Source organism: Salvia splendens, chromosome 12 (assembly GCF_004379255.2).
Source record: "Salvia splendens isolate huo1 chromosome 12, SspV2, whole genome shotgun sequence".
NCBI classification, from domain to species: Eukaryota; Viridiplantae; Streptophyta; class Magnoliopsida; order Lamiales; family Lamiaceae; genus Salvia; species Salvia splendens.
This window is the reverse complement of record NC_056043.1, coordinates 31,998,893-32,025,442: the sequence shown is the minus strand read 5'-3', so window position 1 is coordinate 32,025,442 and position 26,550 is coordinate 31,998,893. Positions and strand designations below refer to the sequence as shown.

Sequence of the window (26,550 nt, the reverse complement as noted above, 5' to 3'; positions counted from 1 at the left end):
AATCTCATTTTGACAACATTTAAAGAAATTTTTGGATTTTATATAAAAAATAGAGAAAAAAAATTAGTTCAACGTGAATCTTACTTTTACATATTGATTTTACAATAAAATGTGAATGCAATTGAATAGTACATTTACCTAAAATTGAAGAAAAAAAATGGTAATGAGACTTTAAATCGCAGACATTACGAAATGACAAAATAATACTATGAGACATTTTTTTACGGAATGGCATAGCATAAGGGCATAAATAACGCTGCGGGCCAGGACCCAAGTGCAGCCTGGCCCGCGGCTTCGCGCGTTGGAGGTGACGCAATAGCGGCCTGGGCCGCGCCCAGGGTCCGGCCTGGCCCGCCGATGGAGCTTCCCGGGCCGTGACGGAGCTCTCAATTTTTGCATTTGGAAGAGGGAGGGGGAGAGGAAGAAGAGGGAGAGGGGCGACGGAGCTCTCAATTTTGATTTTTTTTTTAATTTTAAATTTTTTTGGATTTTTTTATGTTCTAATTTTTTAATTTTTTTAGTTTATTATTTTTTATTTTTGAATTAAAAATGAATATTCCCGGTTTTAATTGTTCAACGTATTCTATTTTACGAGTAACATATGTTGTAAAATAGTGCGATTTAATAGTTGTGGCCTGAATGGGGCCTGCAGGACTAGAGGAGTTGTGGTCTGGAACTCAAATTTAGGGGAATAATAACGTGGAAGGGACTTAGGAGCCTGAATCTGGCCAGAGATTGGATGCTCTAACCTCTAGCTATTATACCTACACGTGTCCCTATGCATTATTGTGCAACAAACGATTATAGTATGACATTTGGCCCTTTGACACTCATTTCAAATTGTTGCATTCCCCAATCGTTATTGAATAATTATAGCAATCCTCCAATCTTGTTTACGTGCCACCTTTCATTAGCCAATAAATTAGTTGGCTTCTTTTAATTTTGTTTCACGTTTTAATAAGATTGCGAGTTTCAAAGCATTCGATTAATGAAATTTGAGATTGACTCAATAATATTGATGAGAAGAAAAAATAGAGAATTTTCCTTGTCGTAATAAACAATGAACTGATATGGAGAAAGAAAGCTTGTGAGAGTTATAACTTTTTTTTTCTAATCTCATCGCATTACATGAGTGTGTTAGTTGTAACTTATTATGCATATCTCACCACTTACTAATTCATACAAAATCCGAACTACTATAATCTTTTGGATCTGAATTATTTTTATCCTCATTTATTTTATTGTTAGCCTGAGGTTTAAAGGGCAGGGGTAGTACTTATTCTTACCTACCTCACTAAATACTACTCCCTCCGTCCCACATAATTTGGGACACTTTGACCGGGCACAGATTTTATGAAATGTAATGAAAAGTGAGTTGAAAAAGTTAGTAGAATGTGAGTCTCACTTTTACATATTAATTTTATAATTAAATGTGAATAGGAATGAGTTAGTGGAATGTGGGGACCACTACCAAAAATGGTAAAAGTGAAATGAGTCAAATTATGTGGGACGACCCAAAATGGAAAACTGGGTCAAATTATGTGGGACGGAGGGAGTAATAACCTGATCCCGGCAGTCCCATCTCCATGCCCAACACCAACTACGGCAACAATGAATCCCACCACGAGGCTAGACTCGACCCCATCACAACACCAATGCTCCTAGATGTTTCTCAGATTAATCTATATTATCTTATGTTAAATATTTTGTAATTTAATTAATGCAAGTTGGACAAAATTATAAGCTCGTTTTCAAATTTTCTTTTCGGAACATAAGAAGATACTGAGATCTATAAAAACATCGAAAACCCTAGTTACGCAAGGATTCCTCTGCCCTCAATTTTCAGAAAGTATCTCACCACTCAGTCCGCCGATCTTTGCATGACCGTCGATACCTATCGGTATCACAGCCACATGTCTTTATGTCTTTAAAATTTTCATCTTTTATCTTTATTAACTAGTCTTATCTATTTTCTAAAAATTCATCCTTATAAAATGGTGTTCACCCGCACAATGCCCCCTTCAGGAAAGACGACTTTCCTTCACACTACGGTTACATTATTGGTAAATACTCTGTATTTCTCACTTTAATTAATAGATCGAGAGTTCAAATCACGGCGCATAAGCTTGGCATGTGTGTAGGGATGTCAATGTAGACCGCAACCCGTGGACTGACCCGAATAGCCAGCCAAATTTATAGGATTAGGGCTGAAAATTTCTAGTCCGATAAAATTAAAACCCGATTAGCCCGCACCCGATTAACCCGCGACCAGTTAGGGCTAGGACCGAAAACCCGATGGGCTAGCCCGAAAACTCGATAAAATTTCTATTATCTTCATTGATTATTTTATAATATAGATAACTAAAAAAATAACTTTCAATTTTATATTAAATATACAAATTATATATTAGATTTTTATTAATATAGTAATTGATAAATAAATTAAAAACTTCAAATTCACTTAAAAAATATTTAAATTTCTAAAACATGCATTAAAATTTCACGAAATATCTCAAATATTAGTATTTGATCATGTTTATGATTGAGTTTGACCATATATCTCAGATTTATCATAATTAAATATTTTACATTTTATGAATATAACTAATTTTCATCATTATTTATTGGATTGATCGCATGTTAATCTTATCGGTAGCACCCCGATTAACCCGTTGGGCTAGCCCGAAACCCGACCTTTTAGAATTAGGGTTGAACTTTTACAACCCGAAAGAATTCACCACCCGATTAGCCCGCAGTGGCGGATCCAGAATTTTTTGTTTGGGGGTACAATAATTAATTATCGCACTTCAAGCGTCAAAGTTTAACCTATTCTTTTCATTTCTTTATTTTGTTTTTTCAATCAAAATTTATGATTTTATTTATTTTTATTAAAAACATCTTAAAGATGTGCACTAGAAGAGAATTCGAAAAATAAAAACTAATTATATATCATGCCGAAACGATATTAAATTAAAATACATTAGAATATTTTTTAAAAAAGCTAAAATGATGAAGATAAAACTACTTTAAAAGATTTGAAAATAGAAAAAATAAATATATAGTGAATTGTGTAGATTTCAAATGCATTGAAAAAATAAAAATTCTAATATACAATAAAACAACTAATAAAGATGTGCGCATTGGATGGATTTCTATTTTGGAATACATATTTAAAAAGCATAAAAAAGATCTTAAATATGTATCTTAACAATGGAATCCATTTTTAATATATTTAAAAAGAATAAAATAGAAGATTGGAATAAACAAATAAACACATGGTGGCGTCGCTTGGTGTTGAACTCGGGCCTCTCCTATGGAAGAAGAGACGATTACCACTGGACCAAGTGTGAGGATTGCTAAAGAATATATCTAAATTAATTATAACGGTAAATTTTGGGGTACAGTGGTACCCCTGTTCTAATGTGGCTCTGTCACTGTTAGCCCGCACCCAATTGACCCGCAATCCGAGCCCGCACCCAATTGACCCGCAATCCGAGTAGGTCGGCTCGATTGACATCCCTACATGTGTGAGTTGTCCTTGTACAAAAAAAGGATTGGTAGTCCATCCTCCGTTAGTTCAAAGTGCATTGAGAAATAAAACCTTCACCACAAAACACCAAAATCTAGTTCTGCTACATTTATTACTATAATAATAGTATTATATTAAAAATATTTTTTATGATAAAAAATTAAAAATCCTCATATTATATCACCCTCTGTTTTCAGCTTCTCCTTTCCCTCACCACTCCTTCTTCATCTCTCTCTCTGTGTGAATTCAGTTGGAATTTTGGGAAATCATGTGAAACCAACTCCAACAAACCTAATCCAATTGAATCCTCAAGAGAAATACAAGCGATGGAAGTTGCGAGAATCAAGCAATTGATGCTCCTCCGCTGTAGAAGCCAAAGCAACCGTGTAGCTCTCGTGGGTGGAAACCACACCGCCGCCAGATTCTGCACTCGCTAAAACCCTTCCCTTCTTCCCCCCTCTGTTTTCTCTCTCTCTCTCTCTAGATTTCGTTGCTGATTTGCAATTTCGGCTACTGTTGAATTGAATTAGATGGACAAATCGGGCCGGGCCCGACGGATTAAGAGCGGCGGCAGTGACATTGACGAGCCGGATGAGTTCGAAATCGGGATGAATTACGACGCCGTTTTCGTCGTTAAGCTGCCGGATTCACGATCCCTGCGTGTGGTGTCGAGATCGCTGTTCCTCGCGGTGGTTCTGCTCTCGCTGCCCTCGATCGGCTCGATCATCCAAGCGGCTTCAAATGAAGGAGTTATTTCTGACTGGATCGAGAATCTGCCGCTTCTCCTCCGCGACTTGGAGGATGAAGGCCTCCTCGCGGAGGGGCACAGAGGCTTCGTCGTCGCCGCCGGCGAAGTCGATTTCGCCTTCCTGAGAAACGCCGGCGTCGATTTTAGTATGAAGGCGGATGCACACCAGGTGTTTGATTATATCTACGCGCCGAATTTCAGCGGGATCGAGCTGGTGGAAGATGCCATCCGCGGCGGGGGTTTGGCGATCGCGCCTCTCGGCGGCGACATCTCGGCGGAGATCCGGCTTCTGCATGATTTCAAAATCGTTTACCTCCGGCGAATTAACGGCAACACGGTGGTTGCAATGAGGAAAAATTCCGCCGCGATTAGGTATTCCGGCGGCCGGAGGGGAGTGATTTGCGGCGGCATTGGTGGTGGTGGGAAGAAGGAAGCCGCATTGAAGGGATTGGAGGGAGTGTACCTCGAGCCTCCGCGGGTGGAGAAGGAATCAAGGTTCAATTACTTGCCGGATTTGATGGAGGATCCGTTGGATGGGTATCGGAGGCGGGTGTTCGTTGCGGATGAGGACGGCGCGGTGGATTGGTTCTACAAGAATTATCCGATGCGGGGGCAGGAGTTCGAAGTGTATGGCGTGGAGGGGGAATGGGATTGGGGGGCGGAGGATTTCGTGGTGGTGAAGGTGGAGGCGAGGGCCGCGGAGAGGATGCTGAGGGAGAAGACGATTTGTGTGGTGGATGAGTTGTTCTTGGATTGTAGAGAGGAGGAAGGGAGGGCTTATTGGAATTGTGTGGAGTTGTATGGGAAGATTAGGAGTGAGGGGATTGCTGTTCATCAATGGTGGTTTTGAATTAGATTGAATTGACCCGACTCGATAGTAAGTACCCGTTTTGGAACGTTCGAATCGTGGAGAAATGATCGAATCTTCGAGGGTCGGGGAATAAATCCTCAAGAACTTGTTTTCTTGTGCGTATGAATGTATTTGTTTGATTTTGTTGTTTGTGGCTTTTATATAGTTACGTACTATTTCTCCTTTTTACTATATTCAACGTCGATTGATTTCCGATTAGTTAAAGGAGAAACATCTTAGCAATTAATCACACTACACCCATTAAATGACTCAAAATCTCAACCTATCAGTTGGACGAGAAACATCTTACCAACTGATAAACGTCTCTAAATCGGATTTATGAGAATTGAGACAAGGGGATAAAAGATTTCATTTCATACAAGATACATTGCCAAGAATTTGGAGGACAGGAAAAGGGGCTGCCGCTATGCACATTCTATACATTTTGTCACCTATAACTAATCTACAAACCTTTTAACATTACGTATGATCAAAGCTGGGGATCATTCAGATATACAGACTTGGCGAATTTAATGCTACAAAAATCTCAAAAACACAAAATTTCAAGAGAAATACAAATTAACCTAAAAAATGGGGAGGGGACACGAAAAAATAACTATCCCACGCGCGTTGCCTATTATCATCTATTCAATCCCAGCTTCCGCTTCTGTCAAGTCTGCATCATATTGAGCTAACAAGAAGTCACAGAGCTCGAGAAGTTGATCTGCAAGAGGAGGAATACCTGGATTCCGTCGGTCATTATACGTATGGGCGTTGATCACAATCTGACACACGTCGTGCCTGAAGTCCTCTCGGTTCTTGTACTCTAGCCTCCTTGCCTTATCTCTGATCGTAGATAAATCCATAGGATGACTAATGATGTCCATATAGTCAGGAGCTTCCTTTCTCGTTACTGGCTTTAGAAATAGGTACGATATTTCTTTCCTTGCCTTGAGCGTCTCGACAATAGTCTCCAAGACGTTTGACAAACCAACCTGAAATTGTGATTTTCACATCGATTAGTTTCACAAGGGTTTCATTTAACTTGCAGTTTATAATAATGTAGCCCCTACATGCATATTCCATGTTTGAGCAAAAAATTGGGGACGTTAAGCAACTCAACAAGAGAGGGGGTTACAAAAATTTAAACTACTCACCTCTCCTCCACGTCGCCGCTTTAAAGCGGGGACATAATCTGGAGCGGGCCTTGCATACTCAGGTTCTGCCCTCCTCCTCACCATTCTATCTCTATCTGGTATCCGTTTGTCGATTCTTCTAGGAGGAAAATCATCAAAATAATCATCCTTTACTTCAAGCTTTCTTTTCTTTTTCTTTTTATCCTTCGCCCTTTGACGCTCTTCTTCTTCCCTCTCTCTTCGAATGGCTTCTTCATATCTTAGTAACTCATACTTTGGTTGGTCTTCGATCATCTTCAATTTCTCTCCCCTTCTATTTCGTCCTTCTTGTTGTCTATCAAAGGTTCTCCTTTTCTCATCGGCCCACAATTGGTTACTCTCGGGATCTCTCATCCTTGAAGACTCTTCAAAGTAGTGCTTGCTCTCATGTTCCATATGTCTGTCCAAACTTGATATTTCCATTAATTTCTTTGTTTTCCTGTAGTCAAAGCCAAAACTTCCATCCTGGCTGTTTTCTTCAAAATTAATGATCTCCTTTGGTTGTTTGATTATAACTTTCTTGCTGCGGGATTGCTCCCTATCAACATCCACTGGAGGCTTTATCAGAAAGGTCCTAGGAGTTTCAACCACATCATCCGGTTTTGTCTTGTTTGAAAATGTGATTTTGTTTACTTTTACAACAGACTTGCTTCCCATTTCAGCATCTGAGGTAACTGGTCTATCAGAGCTCTGTGAGTTTGTGGGAGTATGTTTATCAGGAAGCTTGTCCGTCAAGCCACATTTAACCTTGAGGGTTTTTGCCTTTGAAGTTGGTTTTTCATCTTCTTGTGCTTCTGAACCAACAGCTTTTGGCCCAATTTTTGGCATTAACTTCTTCACATGGGGTTTCTGCTCTATTTGATCTGGAAAACTAGACCTGCCCGCTATCCGGTCAAGATCGATGCTCTCTACTCGAGTGTCAGCGTCTTCCCCATATCTGGGGCAGTTCTTGTTGGTCCTCATATGACCAAGCTGGATATAGGAAATAGGACATTTAAGAAACAAGATCCAGATGTACATAATACTGCATTCAGAATTTACGCGTACCTGACCACATGCTCCACAGACAAAACTCTCCCTTGCGGATTTCTTTTCCTTGATCACCTAGTTTTACATTTTAAAGCAAACAATGTCAAAATTCCTCCACACAACCGTGTTAATAAGGATGGAAATTCAGACAGCAAGAAGGGTGGCGGGGAATTCACAAGGTATTCAGAAGCACTATCCTTCGATACCCAGATCCATATTAACATCAAATCAATGCAAAAACGATAATAATGCGAGCAAAGTTTATATTGGGAATTTGGATACTGTAGGTCTAACTGAGAAAGTGAGAATACATCAAAGTTTAAGTGGCAAACTTACAGTGATTCCATCCCCCAATATCTTCACCTTTTTGCTAAGTACTTCAAACTCATTCTTTTTCTTGGCCTTAAATTTCCCCGGAAGATGACTTTTAGCAGACAAGTAGTCTCCCTGTATCGAAGTACAGAATTGCAGATTTCGTGATCAGAACTTAAAAGAATTTATGCAACCTAGTTATCAAGCATGACTATCAGAAGATATGGATGGATATACGAACAAATGGAAGCAGTATCAAAACAATTATACACCTCCTTTTGGTCTTTAGCAATTTTCTCCATTGCTAGATAGGATCCTTCAGGTTGCATGAATCTCTTAGAAACTGCGTTGCTTTTCTTGATTCCATCACCATTCTCAGAACTAAACTTTGACTTAACCGACAACCCAGCTTGCTCTGCTGCAGTTTTTGTCTTCTTCTTCTTTTTGCGTTCAGCTTCCTCATCTGCAAAACAATCAATGGTCAAATTTTGAATGTAAAAATACAAATTGACAGTATAAAACATGCATTATCACATCAAATGCTAATAGCAGAAAGAATAATGAACAACCATACTTGCAATAACTGCCTCCTATTTCTATACCAGGCCATCTATCAAACAGAGGTTGATACTGCACAACAAAGGAAATCAGGCAGCATAGAGTATTATTGCATATCTGTATCTTATGGATTGTCTTTGCAAGTCAACCACATGACCTATTTTCCTATTAATCTGCCCAATAGCACCTACACAATCAATTTCACTGGAAGTGGCACCTTTACCAAACAAAGTAAGAGATGCCCTCCAATAAAAGACTGAAGGATTACTAAGTGCAGCGTAGCTCTTCTAGTAATAATATAGCTGTCACATTAACAAAAAATTACCATCCATGAGCATCTTGCATAATTCTTCTGCTTCTGCCCTCTCATCTTCGATTTCCTCTTGGTGCTGAGTTTGGAGTGGCCGCCTTCTCATTTTTAGCCCCTTAACACCATCCATGCTGTCACGCTTGGTCTCAAAATTATCCTCCTCGCCATCTTCACATTCTTCTGCATCCAGAAGATTTTCCAGATCCCCCGCAAATGAATCCAAGTCACTATTAGCCTCTGATTCACTCTCATTTTCCTCTCCATCAGCAGCACAGAGGCTCTGAAATTGTCGATCCCATATTTCCTGACATTTTTCTCTTGTCTGCTGCTGCAGTTGCAAAAAGGACATTCGTTGTCCACGAGCAAACTTGCTGACTGTTGTTGGATCAACCTTGACACCTGATGCTGCTTGCTCACTTGAAAGCTTGCGTATTAGAGCAATTCGGTGCCATCGAGTTAGTTTTGCAATCTGCTCCTCTGGAACATTGAATTTAAGGAGAAGCTGTACGCAAACACAATGAACAATTAGCAGCATATCACCTGGAGTGACTACTATTTTTGGACAATAACAAGAGATAATTATTAGTGCAACTCCAAATAATCAAACAAGATGTAAATTACAAAAATGCATCCTGAAAGTGATGGCAAGGGATGCAGGAAGTCTCATAAGGAATGAGGTTAATCAATAAGAGAGAAAATGTTTTTATCTCAAAACATGAATATGACAACACAGATAGTGTGATCTTTACAAATTAATAAAAACCCAATAAGAGTTCATAAAGTTGAGATATATCAGCACCATTTGAGTAATAAAAAAGACTACTAGTGCAAATCACATTTACCTCTCTCGCAGCTTCCATGCTCAATCTGCGTAGATCTGCATCAGTTCCAGTAACAGTTGTCCCTTTACCAATAACAGTTTTCTTTTTCACCATCGAATTTGGGATTGGGGCCTTAGGAGTTGTGCGAACATAACTAAAACCTAGGCCCCTTCCTGAAGGGTCACCAACACCCGTAATTTCCAGACGCTCAATATTTTCCCTATCCTGAACAGAAAAGGTGCACATTTCTCGTTCAATGTTAAATTTGAAAGATAAACATCAGGAATAGCCCCCCAGAGCAAAACAATGGGAAATAGGTAGCTTGCCTGGTTTGTACAGGAAACAAAATTACTACTCAAATTCCATGGCGTTATCTGTAGCTCCCTCTCGATATGCGAAGCTGCAGCTAAAGTGATAGCTTCATCTGGAAGCTGATTCATTGCTGATGAAAGACCAGCAGGAAGAGTCAGTCTTGTAATTCCCAAACGTTTGAGCCTGTACAGACCTGCTTGCATGCTCTCGTATGCACAGACCTAAGCAAAATTGCAAATTAGTATACAATTCTTTCAGCGTCATAAACCATGGACATTCTTTTTGCTAAGCATATAATTGGGAAAGCTTATTCATAAGCAGAACATATATAGTCACTCATGCACTAGAACTGAATAATGAATCAGTGAAAATTGTGTTCTTTAAAATTTCTCTTCCCTACCTCCCAACTAACAATCTTAATCAACTTCTAAGACCAACAAACGTCAAAGATTTTCTTGGGTATCTTCATATGAATTATTTAAGAATACTGGCTTTAATCCAACTGAACTGGTTAGAAATTTGAGGGTAAGTTTGATGGCTTTTATTCACAAGTTGAATTTGATTGGGACGTTGGCATGTTGCCTATATATCTAGAAGTAAAGGCAATGTCCATTGCATATATAGAGTGTCAAGTAGGAAAATGTATCCAATTACAATAAATGCAAAACCAAATAAGTCTTCATGATAATGACTATGACTAACTGGCCGATGGTTGTTATTATAAATTATAATCTGAATAATTATTGCCAACAGTGCCTTTTCTGTTCTCGTTATGATTACTCATTTCCAACACATACTTTTTGAGGAAAGAACAGTTATACCTTCTGGGTGCATTGCAAGTGTTAGCATCCATGATCACAACTTTACTCAGGCATGCAATTTAATTGCACCTAATGACTATGAGGCCTTTGCACATTGTTAAATTAAAGGTAGAAAATGATGTTGTGGAAAACTCTCTATATTCATCTATTGATCAAAGAACCTATATATACATAAGAGTACTAACTGAACTAGGAAAGCACTAACTTGCTCTCCAATTTAAACCATATATACAAATCTAATTCTGACAACCTTAAAGCAAGCCAGAGCCTTCGACAACTATAGTTATAAGCTAGGTCAGTGGAATCATTTACAAAAGAAGTAACAGATGGATTCGCCACACTTTATTTATTTGGTTCATAAGTGGCATAACAACACATACAATCAAGCAGTGAAATCTCAACATCATTGTTTTACTAGTCAACCTTAACCGGAATTTGTGAAAACAATAAACACATACCAAAAGAATACAATACAAAATCCAAACAAAGAAGAGAGATAAAAGAACAATGCATTTTATTTAGTCTATTCTTATCAGAATTTGATGCTTACACAAAAATGGTGGCCAACCATGATAAGCTGTGGCAAATTTCTGAGCTCGAAAAAGCCTCACATACAATCCCCTCACACAGCATATATCATCTAATGAAGGAAAGAGGATAAAAATATAAAACACTCACATTTTCAGGAGTGACCATCCTCCTCAGTTCTTCTTCTGAAGGAATGCGAAAAGAGCGCTTCATAACCCAAAGATACTGCCCATGTGGACCCCTCTAATAGCCCACACAAAAAAAGAACCAGATGTTACTCACCATAGAAGAATAAGCAAGCCAAGTAAATGAATGCCGTCAAGAGGGATAAAAAATGCTATCAAGTGGGATCAACAACAAGACAAGGATAACAAAAGGCAAGATGTAATACCTGTAAATCAGCACAATTTTTCAGTCTCTTCCGGAGAAACGTTTCAGACAAGTTACGAAACTGTGATACCAACTCATCTGAACGAATCGAGGGACGCAACCCACGTTTTTCACAAGCACGGAATTCCCGGTACATGTGTACCAAAACTCTGTTCATGATATAGAACTGGACACCTTTGGACCCAGGAGACATAACCTCCATGTGAGGCTCCTATTGAACAAATCCAAGTTAGAAAACATACATTATCAAACATCTGAAGACTTCAATATCGGTAGCAGTTGAAAATATGGGCTTAGTTCCCTAAATTCTCAGAAGAGAGGAAAAAAAGACAAAAAAAAAGCAACACAAAAAGCAACTTCGCTAGAAAGGCAGAAGATGATAGGGCAGACAGTATCTCACACACAGACCAAACAAGACCAAATTCAACAAGAATATTGGCATAACCTGTTGTCCAACAACATCAATCCTGTCAATGCGTCTGATGGAAAGTTTCCCTTTTGGAGACCTCACCAATAAGTAATCAGTTAATGGCACTTTATGCTGAAATATGGGTGCTCTATACATGTTAGATTCCAGGCAAGATTGGCTTGCACCAGGTTTTATATCTCCAAGAAATGGGGATTTATCAGCAGGATCAAGAGTGACAACACTCCCCAAACCATTATCACCATTCCGCATCAAGTTTCCCATTTGATCACCAGGTGCTGATTTTTGATAATATGTACAAAGTCTCGCACCCATCCCTGGATTACCTAGAAGCAAAGGCCTTTCTTCACAGTACCTGAAATATAAAATTTATCAAGAAAAAACATAAGCAAAAAAAACTCAAGTTATATTAGTCATACAATTAGGTTGAATACTCTATAGAGAAGATGACCCGAACAGAAGTATAATTCAATTACACTTTAGCATATCAGCTGAAAAGTTAATGAAGGTATCCATCATTCATTAGACTAAAGCCAATCAGCAGAAAGGCTGAAAGACCAAAGTCAAAGCAACAATATGGTCTATAACCATGTTTAATTTCTATAGAGTAGTACATAGTTACAACTACTTCTGATAATATGTTAAAATGCAGATGCAATTACAATGCAGCTTTGTCAGGAAAATACTGCAAGTTTTAAATATTTATTTAGGATGACTCCCTCTGATATACTTATTATAACTTAAGTTAGTGAACAGTTAGCCTCACATGACTAAAATCGACCTTAACACAACTCATTTTAGAAATAATGCGACTCAAATATGGTTTTTAAAAGACGCAATTCACCACAAATAACTTGATAATGCAGCACAGTGAAAGGTTCATTGACGCTGTATCACTTTTGCTATGAGGGATCAATGTCACATTATGAAAAAAGGTCACATGATTGAAAACATTACTTGTTTGTATTTCATCCCATGATTAAAATAGTATGTTCTCAGCGTCTTATAAACACAATTCAAAATAAAGGCCATGAGCATATATGAACTCACTCAATGAAAAAAGATGCAAAATTGAAACTATAACTGCTTGAAATAACAGAACAATATATTGAAGAAAACATCAAAACTGGATCAAACTAATAATAAGACGTCAGTTGATATTCTTTACTTCAAAACAAAACACAGACAATCCCAAAATAACTTAATAACTTACTCCATTAAGAAAACATGACCATCTTTTACTGAAAGGTCAGATTTCTTCTTAAAAGCTCCAGGGGGACGCAATGACTTGTTTTCACCAGGAAGCTTTTGTGCCCGGGGCAATAGATGTATTTTTGTCCGAACAAGGTGCAAGACTGAGTTTGAGTGAACATTCTGTTCGGCTAGAGATTTGTTGTCATCAAGCTCCCTCCCAGAATAATATATCTTCACAGGCTCAGATAGTTTAAAATCTACAAGAAAGATATTAATTAATACTCATGATCGACAATATTATATAAAAATGTTCAGAAAATTTACACCACTCCAAGAAATAGACTACCTAGCTTTTTAGAAGCTTTAGCTTTCACAGAGGCGATGGTTTCTTCTGCATCCACGTGAAGTTTACTCCCCTTGCCACCCAAACTCTTCAAAATTATTTTCATCGATCCCTGTGTGACTAATCTCCCTTGTTCCTTTAATGACACCTCAATATCATGAGGATACCATAAAGCTTTTGGACGATGAAAATTAGCAATATCTTTGCTGCAAAAATAACAATTACTTCACAACTAGGATAGAATAGATGTAAAGAAAATGGGAATTTGGCTAAAAACTCATAATATAGAAGAAACACTTATAAAGCAAGAAAACAACCTATGACAGGTATCTAAGATAAATTCACGAAAAGCACTTATTGTGAGAAGGCACGAAATCAATACAATCAGACCCACAACGTGTAGAGGAGGATAACCATGAGCCACATAGATTACTCATATAACAACATGCATGCTAAAAAGGTATGTCAGTCCTATGCATCACCTATTTATATCCACATTCAATGCTGACATAATATAGTTTAGAAAGTAGATTGAGATACAAACTCCTAGAAAGTCTTCTTTTGATTTGAGTATCAGCAGCTACTATTAATGCATATGGAGGAAAACGCAAAGAAATAGAATCGAAACAGATTTCGTACTTGCTCAGCTTTGCTTTCATGGTTTGCAGCTTAAGTGCTGGCACTGAATGCAAAACCTTAAGTCCATGAACAGGACGCTTTTTAGAATGAGATCTCAGCTGCTGGGAGGATTTCCTGTTTGAATAGAATTTATCATTAGAGATATTAAACCGCCCCGCTGATAGAATGCCATGATTATGCAGGTCAAGTACATCCCCACTACTGGGATGCAGAGAGCGTGCTACAATCATAGCCCCTGCATGAAGCCGCAGATGTTCAGTATCCTTTGTAGCTGATAGTTCAAAAAGCATCTGGTCATCCTGGAGGTCAAGAATTAACTTTGGCTTTGCAATAGATTGATGTGGATCCCAGATAACATTATCTATCCACGATCCTTTAATTACATCTGTATTCTGTAAGGTGAGCTCATTGAAACGTCTAATAGCATCACTACAAAGCCTTGCTTCAGGGGCAACATCTTTCAGTGCTCCATAATTTGTACCATGATCATCTAATTGGGACTCTAATCGTAGAAGCTGGGGATGGTATCTACTTTGTGAGATGATAAGGTCTGTAGAGCGGGATCCGTCAGAGTCAAAAGGCTCCACCAAAATGGAATATTTAGTTTCAAATAAGTTATGATGCTTGTCATGCAACTCAGTGTGGAATTCCGACTCCACAGTTCCTGGTTCAGCTTTCGAATCCCTCTCTTTGTCACCAACTGTGTCAGAATCAGGTCCAGACAGCTCACAGCTCTCTACCAAGGTGTCAATAGACGATGGAGAGTTATTCCAAACAATTCTATCTTCCCAATCTTCCTGGTCAAGAGGATAGAATTTGGAAGAAAAGCTAGTGTTCCATTCCGGAAAATAAGACAGCGACACTTCATCTTTCATTACTTCAGCATTAACAAAGGAATCTTTCATATCCCTCGTAAGTCCATCAGACATCCTTACTGATCCCCCAACAGTTTCTGGTATCAATGCATCACCTATTTCACACATGTAAACATCACTTTTTGCACCATATCGTCTCATCCAGGATATATCTTGGCAAGGTGCCTTCATAAATTTCTCTTCGTCTTCCTCGACATTCTCAGGAGCATCTAACAACTTGTATTTCTCTATCAGAAAACAGAAGAAGATTCGCTGGCTCAGAAAGCTAGTAAACTACAAGCCAGTAATAACTTTAGACTGTAAGGTGTAATGTCAATAACGACTAAATAGAGTAAATGCACCAAAATTTCATAAAGAGTGGAGCTAGCCCAGACTGCTTCTCGAATCAATTAAAAGAGCAACGAAGCATTGTTAATCAGAACAGATATTATTTAACCAAATCATACCCACCTTTAGGTATCGGATACCGGTCTCTTTTTCTTGCAGCTTTCACAGGCTCTTTAACGCCAAAAATCTCAGAGAACCGCAAGATTGCCTTTCCATCCTCTACATAAAGAACAGGAAGCAGCGAAGACATGTCACCATCAACTGACTCTTCCAGAGCATTTGAATCATCCTGCTTAAACATGACAAGTTATACCATGAAATATGAAATCATATAGTACAGGACGAAAAGAAGAACCCGAAGAAGTATTCATAAATGAGGCCACATCTAGTTTACTTCCAGGAGAGGCACTTAGAAACACTTGCTATAAAGATCTAACATTTAAACCAACGTTACAAATATTTAACATAGAGCTTACAAGGACAGGGAAGCCTACTGAGAGGCCATGTTCTAGGTCGGTAGTAGAACTTAAAACATTAAATATGATTAGTTGTTCACTCATCAAAAATAAAAATAAAAAAATAAAAAAAAAAGCAATGAACTCAAGGAAAAAAAGATGCAACATGGAATGTGTTAGAAATATGGCCACTCATCCCCTCATTTAGGGGGGAGGGTTACCCACTCATTTATAAAGGAGTCAGGATCATCATTTCATCAATGTGGGACAAGAAAAGGGTTTTAATACGCCCCCGCAATGTGTGGGCCGAAATGATCATCGGACTTCCACACTTGCAACAACGAAAATCATCACCGACTTGGGCCCACTCTGATACCATGATAGAATGGGTCACTCACCCCCTTAAAAGGCCTTATAAGGGGGGAAGGTTATTCACTCATTTATAAAGGAGTCAGGATCATCATTTGTTGATGTGGGACAAGAAAGGGTTTCAATAGAATGAACATAGGGGTTGAGGCATATTTTTTTTAACAAACTATTAATCTTGTAGACCTAAGGTTAACACACAAACCTTTTGAAACTTCTTGGTTAAAGTAAACAACCCGATTCTTCAAATACTTGGAATCAATTATTAGTTGTTGTGCAAGAATTTAAATGCTAATTGCAATGTTCTAAGTCCTAACAAACATGCAATCTCACTTCTTAAATACTCCCCCAATCCCACTCTAAGTGGAGCATTTCCACTTCTTAAGATCGGCAAGGATTTTATGTAGTTTTGTTTTGTGAGTTGAGTGGAGAGAGAATAAAGTAGAGATAATGATGTTTCAATTTTGGGAAATGTGTCAATTAGAATGGGAGATCCAAAAAAGAAAATGAGTCCCTTAGAGTGGGACGGAGTGAGTACTATTTTTTATAGAAAGATGCAATGAGGAGTTATTGATTGCGCATTGGGTGAATGGAGTATTAAACACACAGGTGCTCATTACCAATATAAACTTATTGTTTCTTTGTCTCTCTGATTCATGGCACCTCTTGCTCTTCAGTTCGTTAGGATTTGCATGTGATTCGTATCCAAGATTTTGAATGTAAGAATTATATTTCTTTGCTAAGGCAATTAAAGGCGTTTAAAGAAGATCAAGAAGATGATGTTAGGAGTTGGGTCTTAAATGTATCTGGAAAATTCTCTTGCAAATCCTTTTTAAATTCAATCCTCCCAATGAATTGACTATCCACTTTCCCTTGCTTTCCAGTTATCTGGAAGACTCTCATGCCTTGAAAAGCTCAGGTGTTTTCATGATTACAGGTGTTGGAGACTCTCATGCCTTGAAAAGCTCTGGTGTTTCATTGATTACAGGTGTTGGATAGTTACACACATGGGAAGTGTTAGACATTTCCCACACATTCTTCTTCCCCCAAAAGTAGCATGTCTCATACAGAAATCAATCTGAAGACGTAGACCTACATTGCCCAAAGACTATGGCATAGAATGCCGAGCACAATGACAACCAGTCATGAAGAGAAAGTATAGTGCTACGGGGGTTTAAAGTTCCCGCCCTTCTTTGGCCTCTATGGCTATAAAGAAGTAGACGAATCTTCTGGCGTGAGTGTTGGCCTAGTGGTAGAGTAGTTATGCGGCAACCGTGGCACAGGCTTTAAAAATTTTCTGTTAGTTTATCCATGAAAAGAAGTAGATGAATCTTTGAAGATAAAGAAGAAATCTTAGAGGAGGTGTGGGATGGGTAATATTCAGAGTTGCTTAGGAGGTATAAAAAATCACAAAGTTTTTCCTTTCAGATGTTTCCAGAAATTGAAACAATTGCAAAATATACAAAAAAGCCAACCTCCTCAGAATCTCCCATATCTGTACTTTTTTCAGGAGCAAGATCATCATCTGGAAGACTTTCATCTAGAGAAATGGCTTCATGTTTATGATCCTGCTCATCTGTCAAGGAGAAAAGAACCAATTGTATATTAAAAAGGATAACATTACATATTCTATTATACAACTTGGCCAAGATGTCTAGATCAACTGCGTAGTGGAATAAACAAGTTTAGATTGCCCTGGAGCAAGAATTATGGTTCATCTTCCAATATTCATGACGGAACCCCAGCATGAGTGGATAAGGATTTCATCAGTTCCTTGTCTATGTGTTCCCTTTCATTCTTACTATTAGAAATGGATTTGCTGGGCTCCTCAGACAATAATGAGTGTATCATTTTAGATAGAAAGTCCAAGAGTTAACATGTTAAAGTAAGTTACATGCCATATGGTTTCAGAATATTTTTACCACATGCACAAACTAAAAACCAGAGAAGATCACAAATGAAGTCAAAACAAATTCAGCAATTAACTACTTAAGAAAGAGGCTTGTTAAATAAAGTAAAACCTGATGGAGACAACTGTTGAATTTCAGCATGGTCTTCCCCACCTGTATCCTGATTTTCCAAATCATCATCTTCATCATAATTTTCATCATCAAAAAGAGAATTTCGATTGTCCAAAGACGCTACTGAAACTTCTTTGGAGAAAAAATCCTTTTTTGGCAACAAAAAGTCCTCCTCGGTAGCGGATTGGATCTCGGGTCCTTCATATTGCTCATCTATATCTTCATAATCAATAGCATTTTCTGCCTTTCTGTCATAATCTAGTTTGCATGGGAGAAAATGGAAGGGGGAAAGATATAAATCAGGACCAAAGGAAAAAATGTAGCACGTTCTGATAGAAATGCAATGCAAAGTTAAAGCCTCATTCGAACTAATAAAATTAAGTAGAATATGTCCGTATTAAGATGGAAAGTTCTGCTAATAAAGGTTTAATGACAGTTAAGAAACAAAAGTATACGAGATTGTAATCTTATATGTGTAACTTTCCAAGGAAACGAGTATATGACATAGCATAAGGCATTTCATTAAATAACCATGAAACAGGTAACAAAAACGTACTGGGGTTGTAAAATTGATTAGGACCGACCAGCAAGTTCTGTATACTTTTGTTGGATTAACAGCGGAAGTTTTCAAGATGCTTTGTAATCACAACTTAAAACAGGGAGTTCGAGACAGTCTGAATAAAAAAGTACATATACATATATCTACACACCCACACAAAGTCATGCATCATTCTTTTAGTGGGACTGTAGGACCATAGGGCGTTTCAAGAATTTATTACTTAACACTCCACTTCAAAGCCAGAAAACTTCTTTCTCTGCTCTAAGAGATTCTAGAAGTAAATTGAAGGGGTAGTTAAGAAAATCTTAATACTAAATTAAATTTTTTATCACATAACATATCGTCATCATTTAAAGTCACATTTAATTCAGCACCATATGCAGTGTTCATCATGCCATTAAGTACCCAATGAATCATGACCTTGTCAAATACATGACATGACATCTTAGCTTAAGGTGTAAACTCTAACCAACCTTGGGGGTAAACTATAAAAACCAAGGTCCAAAATCCGGTACATGCATATAACGTTGGAAACTCTTAACTTATGCCAAGAATTTAAAAGCATACAGCAATATCTTTTCACCAGAAGACTCTCCCAGAAAAACATACATGCTTGCACATATTACTTCTAAATATGTATTCCACCACACCCAAATAAAAGAATCTACTTTAAGATCGCATATATTAGTATAATTAACAAGATAATTATCGAAATGTGCCACTAGGTAGTAATTCACTACAGAAAATAACTTCTAATACATTACTTGCTACTTAGTACAAAACCATGAGCAACTATTGTTCTAATGAACACAAAAAATGGCACACTACACTTAGAAAAACTAGAATATACTAACTGAGATTTAGAAAGTTTTTCCGTTTTTTTAATTGGCATACATAATCACCTTGATCTGTAGCGTCCGATGGTGTCTGCAGTGATTTCATAGTGAGCTGGAACCCAATTACGAAAAAAACAGTTATTCAGCATTGATAAGAGTGCCACTGTGACTAGTTACAAAAATAATATCGTAATTTATAAAACAGCAGCCACTAAGATCTGATCTAGTATTAATAACTATGGTTGCGCAGTGATAAAGATTTCCATACATCTATTTCTGTTAGTGAAGAACCAAGCTTGTCGGCCAGTGCAGAAAGATGCTCCTTCGCGTCCTGAAATAAGATTTGTAGTTTAGCATGTGCATCATCCAGCAGAGGATAGTAAGGGAAGGACTAAGGAGGGTTACTGGTTAAAGAGAAAAAGGATTAGTAGACACTAGACATGCAACACAAGCCATCTGACTGTTCCTATAATTCTGTTTCAGCTCATAAGAAACCAATTCAGGTGGTAGTTATGCATCTAGTTAAACAGCCCTTTGGGTTATAGAAATTCAAGACCAAGTGCAAAGTAGTGAGCATACAAGCCTTCACCATAATTTTCTACAGAGATTAATAATATTAATCATTCCGTTCTACTAACTAGGATGCTCATATACATGTTTATATCAGATGTACATTCTTTGTTACATGCTTTTCTGATTAATAGACAATGGCAGACAAATAACCTCTCTGCTATCAGGGTACTAAAAGTTAAAGCTTGGCATTAAGAAATTATTACAAATATTGAACCAAGCTCCAGATGATACTCAAAACCAACTGACAAACAGAAAGCCAAATCACAGTGTAGGTACTGCTACACTTTGGTATATTTCCTAAAATCACTACCATCACATTTTAAGGTACATACTCTTTACATAAAGTTACTTGTTAGATACTTAGTACATTATTTATTACGTTTCCACCTATTAGTATATTAATATTAATGCTGTTCCAACCAACTACAAGATGTTATTCTGCAAGCTATTTTGCTGCTGGAATTATCAAGAATAGCAATATGCAAACAATTTTAAAAACTCGCTTCAGTATCTACAGTTAGATATTCAGAAATAATAATTGATTAATTAATTACATATATATAGTATTTAATCTAATGGATCCTAAGGTGTGGCAGTACCTCAATAGTAACAATGGTGGATTCTATGAACACAACATCTCTTTTCAAGTATTTAATACTACTAATAATTAAATAAAAATAGCATGTTTGATTCTATCCAAGCTGGGGGACTTGTTAACATTGAAAGAGCTTGGACATGTTGAAAACCAGGAAAGAAGCTCAACATTACCCCATCTAACCCCAAAAAAGATGAAAAATAGGAAAGAGAAGACAAAACTATTTCGGGATGATATGAGCAAAAACTGAACCTAGTTTTCATACATGATAATGGGGAAATGGTCTCATTTTCCAAGAAACCTAACAAAGAGCCTATGACCACCTTTCAAAATTCTCACATCGGCAGCAACAAAGAAAGCTCCCAATTTTTCACTTTACTATTAAACATAAAAGGCACGAATCGCAAGGGTAAAAACTAAAAAATAGGTATAAGCTTATAAGACAATTGTTGCAGGAGAATTACACTAAGCATAAACCTTTTTACTCAAATGGATCATAACTGTGAAAATCTCATTCTAACAACTGAATATTAAATTTTTTAATGGAAGTCCACATATCTCTACACTTCTTATTCAAATTGGTCAATCTTCCATCAGTGGTAGATAATCCACAGGGGCAGGGGCCACAATGTGTACTAAACTTAGAGAATCTGGCATTGGCATATAAAAACATGGGGCATACACATACCATTTACCAAAGCATCAATCATATACTTCCAGAACAACAATAATACTTCAGAATTTTTTTAAAATGTGCAAATAAACATAGCAGCTTTTCTGGTAGAGGACTAGCCACATTCTAAGCATCTAGTAAACTGCATTCTAATTCATCGAATCTTGCCTATCATTATAATCAGCGTAGTATAAGTGCATAGCTAAAGTTCAGTTGACTGAAATCTTTCCGGATTAAGCACTCGAAACTACCAAGACGACTATACATCACATAATCCAATTTTGTCTTTTCAGTCCTGTATAGCTAAAGTTCAGTTGACTAAAATCCGTTAGGATTAACCACTCGACACTCGAAACAATCTACCCGGACGACTATACATTGCTCAATTTTCTCTTCTCAATCCTGTCGGTCATTCCTGAGCTCCGGTAGTAAAAAACAAGAAATCCTAAACGAAAGGAAATCTCATAACCACCTCATCAAGATAATCGACATCAAGATCACCAGCGCCGTCGACATTCCCGAACATGAACCCTAGGAGGCGGTTTCCCCCTTCAGCCTCCTCGTACTCCTCCTCATCGTCATCTGCCAATTCAAAACGACACTAATTCAGAACCGCGACATGAACCGGAAGCGAACCCTACCGCAGTACAGCACGACCACTGAGAATTACGAACGTCCAATCCGAGCACGGTCTCAGCTGAATTAAAACCCTAAATTGTGTTGGCGAATAAGAATTCGGTACGTACCGACGGCAACGTCCTCGTCTTCGGCAGCTCCGTCGCTGGGGGCGGCGCCTGAGCTAGTTCCTTCGCCCCAAAGAGCCATGGCTTCGGTCTTCTCTCTCTGTTACAGTGTCTCCGTCGTCTTCTTCACCTTTCTATTCTCTTCTCTCTTCGTTCTCTGCATTCTGTATTGCTCTCTCTTTTATAGAGATTTATTCATTTTATTTTAGTACATTTTTTCATTTTTATAGTTATTATTTTTTACATAATTAATATTTATAAGGATTTATTTGAGTATCGGGTCGGGCTAAGCCCGACTTTGACTCTCAGCGGATCGGGCCTTCGTTTTGATGGGCCTCTCTATTTTGGAAACTCTTTTTTGGCAAGTAAAGAGAATTTGTATAGTACCACAAGGAAAAAGTATATTAGTCTAAAATAAATGAATAGAAAATTTTTAATAGAAAAAACAAATGAATAATACCATAAGGAAAATAGCACTCGTCTGAAATAAGTTTCATTTTTTAGGGTTGTTTATACTTTTGGGGGCTATTTATTTATATTTATTAATTGTTTTTATAGAAATTTTCTATATATTGTTTTTACTTAAATGGTTACTTGATCTCTTGGAAATTTTTTAAAAAAAAACTATAGGTCCTTTATTTTCTTGGTAGATTTTTTTCTCGACTTAAAGAAGACAATAAAGATTTTTTTTATCCTTGCAGATGAAACGAAAAAATTGAACTTTTTTCATGTAGTAGTTGTTGGTTTTCACTAACATTGTCAATGTAGATGCTTCTAATTTTTTTTAGTTGCAACTCATATTTATGTTAAGTTGACTCAAATCTATAACCTATTTGTCGAAGGGAAACATTTTACCCAAATAATCAAGAGTAGTTCTTGCCTTTCTTCAACTTATAGCTTTCTTTTTTTTTTTCAATCGAGTGTTGATTTCTATATATGAAAGTTTTCCAAGAAGGTTTTAGTAAGTACCTGCCGAGAGTTTTTTTTTTTAATATCCTATTTCATATAAGTATTTTTCTGTCCTTTAAAATTAGAACTTTCGATTGAACGAAGAAAAAACATCTTACCATTTAATATAAAAAAAAGTGTTTATCAATTCATCCATCATAGAAGAACAAGTAACAAATATATGGGAAAATAAAAAAAATGCTAGATTTAAATAATAAGTAATTCATGAAATAAAGGAGGCTTGCAATAACAGATAATATTCCCATGACAAAATTACCAGCATTACATAAGACATTATACATTAAGACAAAACAACTAGGCCAATTACTACATACTTAACACATATTGCCATAATGGCACTTTCCAAAACTTAAACTAACATTGCTTCATTGTTACTAGAATACATCATAAATATGCAAACCATTCCTCACATGGATGGATCTGCACACACCTTACACACTAACACATAAACTACATATATAATTAATTAACACATTTTTTCTTAAGGAGTAGTGATAACTGATGGAGGTGGAAAGACGGTGGGAACATTGGGGAGTGTAGGGTTGGTAGGGGGGTTGCTCAGGAACACCGCCGGTACTGGAATGCTAGTCGGATCGGAAGGGGGGGTGCTGGGGAACACCACGGGTGGAATGTTAGTCGGGGAAGGGAGGAGCGGTGGCAGCAACACGGGAGTTGGGATGTTCATGTAGGGAGGAAACTGAAAGCCCGGGATGTTAAGGAGACGACGGTTCCCAGCTGCCGATGCCTGCATTACTAGAGCGACGAGGATGATGGAGATGAGGAACTTGGTTGAAGACATTTTCACTGGTTGTTTAGGAAAAGGGAGTGTTTACTTGGTGTAATAGTAGACACTGAGTCGGTTTGGTTCGGTTTGATTTGGTTCGATTTCACGAGAATGTGGGAATTTATAGGGCTAAAATGATGCATAGGGTGACCTATTACATTTATTTCACATAAGCTTATTACAGCTTTGATATTAAAGAGTCTGTCATTTGGTTGTTGGTGACACCACAATTTCCCCAAATAAAAGGTGAATAAGTAGGGGATGTGATTGGTATGTCATGTGACATGTTAATTAATTAGGTTTGGCCAAGCTGTTGGGGAATTCTCTTTTTGGACAATAATAAATAATGCTTCCATTTTTACAAGTAGCAATTTTGTTCTCGAAAAACTATTTGGTCATAATATGATTAACAATAATTGTGGTTTAATGAATGAAATAATGAGGTGGTGTTGCATGCGATAGAGAAAGAACTATCCTCAAAATCGTAGAGAGATAACTGTTTTAGGTCCGTTATAATATGATCAAATAGCACTACTCTTATGCATCCATTTTATGATCAGTCATGATATGATCAAATAGCACTGCTCTTTTGTACCCAACATACAATTTTGTATGAAATTAATGAAACCGGATGACTGAACCCCCTCCCGCAAATCATACATAGCTGGTGTATGCACTTGCTTATGCCTTATACGGCGGTGCCCCTCGACTCATTTGATTTCCTGCGTGCATGTTGTTGTCGTTGTTTGTTGTTGATTGGCATTTCGCGAATTTGATACTCTTCACCACTAGTTACTGTGGTTGGACACATTTTTATCCAATCAAGAAATAGCTAGTGTATGTTCAACCATAATTCTATGTATATTTTGTTTGGACACTTTTGCATATATGTGTTGGAACATTTTATCACACTTTTCCAACTTTTTAATGACTATATGCTGTAGTAATTGAATGTTGAGTGTAATTGTGGTATGATTTTTGGAATTATCATACAACTATGCATTGGCTGTCGAACAAATTATTACTATTATGTGGAGTTAGGGTTTGCATGGATACTCAAAGAATTGAAGGTTCATTTATTTTTGGTTGGTGGTGACACATAATTTCCCAAATTAAAAGGTAAATAAGTTGAGGAAGTGATTGGTTTGTCACGTGACAAGTTAATTAATTAGGTAAACTGTTGGGGAATTTCTCTTTTTGGAATATATTTAATATATAAATACCTCAATTTTTAAAAGTAGCATTTTTGGAAAACACTATTTGGTCATAACATGGTGAGTCATAATGAGGACATACTTATAATTTATATATAGAATAATTAAGTGATTTTCATGTTAGAAAGTAAACTATCCTTAAAATAGTAGAGAGAAAAGTATTTAAAGACCAGTAATAATACAATCTAATAGCATTTACTCGATATTTTGTTGGGACATTTTTGTATATATTTTGGCACATTACTTTTCCAACTTTTTAATGACTATATGTCACGTGTAGCCAAACACCCAAAAAGAAGACCGAGACACGCACACCTTTATCGCATCAATGATGTATGGTTAGAAATAGTTCGAGAGAAAATTAATAAAAAAGACATATAGGTTCAAGTTTGAGAAATTAATAATTTCACGTGTTAGAATCATTATAAAAAATAATGTTGGATATTATTACTATGAGATAATAACAATATCTACATTAATTGATATCCAAGCACTGTTTATATTGGTCTAACCATATTATTATCTTCAACAAATTAATTACTAAGCAAAGCCTATTAAATTTACAAGAGAAGAAAAAGGAAGGGCAGTGGTTTGTGCAGCACAAGTCATTTTGGTGAAAGTTATGACTGATAATGAGATACAAAAGATGATAGTTAATGAATGGCTAAGGAACAGCCATACATTATGGTGACTGGTTGTTGTTGTGGTGGTTGGAATTAAAATTCATCTAGCTAAAGTTTAATAAAGACAATATAGTAGTAGTAGTAGTAGGTAATTAACTGTTGGAATTTTTATAAATATTGAGTGCGAATGTAGTTTTAAATACTCCATAAAGAGTTGTGGATTATAACATAAGAATAATTTTTGTGTTTCCCAACTTTCTTTTTAGTGGGAGAATGGAGGGATTGGAATTTCCTTTTCCACCTAAATGTATGATTTACATTACAGATAGCTCAAGGTTTCCACACAAATAATGATCCAACTCATTATTGTGTTACCATTGTTGGTTTCTGGGATTACAAGAGATACAGCCGGACGTAATACAACCCAAAAGAAGGAATACAAACGGGGAAATTGAACCGAAATGAAATTACAATTGAGAAATCGAAACAGTAACCGTGAACAGTTGTTTAGCCGAGTCGAGGAGGCCTCTTTCCGCAAGACGAGATACGCCCCGGTAGTGCTCTCGGTTTGGCGTGTCGTCCCCAAAGATAAAACGGCTACGTCTCTGGTGAAGCAGCACCGCAATCAACAGAGCTCTGACGAACTGGATGGAGGAGAGGGCAGAGCTTTCGACAGAAAAACAATGCAGAGAGAGGGGGAGAGCTTATGCGTGTGAATGTTGTGAATAATGTGTCTAATGCAGTGGAATGACTAGCCTATTTATAGGCTAAGCCACCATGCAGGGTCAACCAAGCCATGAAGGCTCATCATGGCGCATTCGGAACCGTCGGCAGTTACAAGACGAACTGGATGGAGGAGAGGGCAAAGCTTTCGACAGAAAAACAATGCAGAGAGAGGGAGATAGCTTATGCGTGTGAATGTTGTGAATAATGTGTCTAATGCAGTGGAAT

At 37.4% G+C, this 26,550-nt stretch overlaps 3 protein-coding genes across 3 annotated transcripts; 1 reads left to right on the top strand and 2 right to left on the bottom strand.

Moving 5' to 3' along the window:
• The first annotated feature begins 4,059 nt into the window (after nucleotides 1-4,059).
• Nucleotides 4,060-5,127, top strand: LOC121757901. The gene has a single exon (XM_042153358.1). The coding sequence runs from the start codon at nucleotides 4,060-4,062 to the stop codon at nucleotides 5,125-5,127; it is 1,068 nt and encodes a 355-aa protein (XP_042009292.1).
• Nucleotides 5,128-5,487: 360 nt separating this feature from the next.
• LOC121759395 (transcription initiation factor TFIID subunit 1-like) lies at nucleotides 5,488-22,172 on the bottom strand. The gene is made up of 21 exons (XM_042154959.1): nucleotides 22,013-22,172; nucleotides 21,739-21,848; nucleotides 19,694-19,756; nucleotides 19,492-19,537; nucleotides 18,031-18,288; nucleotides 17,485-17,585; nucleotides 15,312-15,477; nucleotides 13,987-15,088; nucleotides 13,351-13,553; nucleotides 13,024-13,261; nucleotides 11,829-12,165; nucleotides 11,385-11,594; nucleotides 11,144-11,236; nucleotides 9,659-9,865; nucleotides 9,354-9,557; nucleotides 8,527-9,013; nucleotides 7,916-8,106; nucleotides 7,668-7,778; nucleotides 7,350-7,406; nucleotides 6,285-7,274; nucleotides 5,488-6,122 (listed from the first exon to the last, which is right to left on the bottom strand). Exons 1-21 carry the CDS (start codon nucleotides 22,089-22,091, stop codon nucleotides 5,772-5,774), a joined length of 5,604 nt encoding a protein of 1,867 aa, XP_042010893.1. The 5' UTR covers nucleotides 22,092-22,172; the 3' UTR covers nucleotides 5,488-5,771.
• A 1,287-nt stretch (nucleotides 22,173-23,459) lies between these two features.
• On the bottom strand, nucleotides 23,460-23,777 carry LOC121757899 (36.4 kDa proline-rich protein-like). Its single transcript, XM_042153357.1, has one exon. The coding sequence runs from the start codon at nucleotides 23,775-23,777 to the stop codon at nucleotides 23,460-23,462; it is 318 nt and encodes a 105-aa protein (XP_042009291.1).
• Between the last annotated feature and the right edge of the window lie 2,773 nt (nucleotides 23,778-26,550).

Coding starts and splice junctions, on each gene's coding strand:
- LOC121757901 (XM_042153358.1), top strand. CDS start 4,060: ATGGACAAATCGGGCCGGGCCCGACGGATTAAGAGCGGCGGCAGTGAC.
- LOC121759395 (XM_042154959.1), bottom strand. CDS start 22,091: ATGGCTCTTTGGGGCGAAGGAACTAGCTCAGGCGCCGCCCCCAGCGAC. Junction 19,538..19,693: donor CTTCACTAACAGAAATAGAT/GTATGGAAATCT, acceptor ATTGGGTTCCAG/CTCACTATGAAATCACTGCA. Junction 12,166..13,023: donor GGTCATGTTTTCTTAATGGA/GTAAGTTATTAA, acceptor TTTATATTTCAG/GTACTGTGAAGAAAGGCCTT.
- LOC121757899 (XM_042153357.1), bottom strand. CDS start 23,777: ATGTCTTCAACCAAGTTCCTCATCTCCATCATCCTCGTCGCTCTAGTA.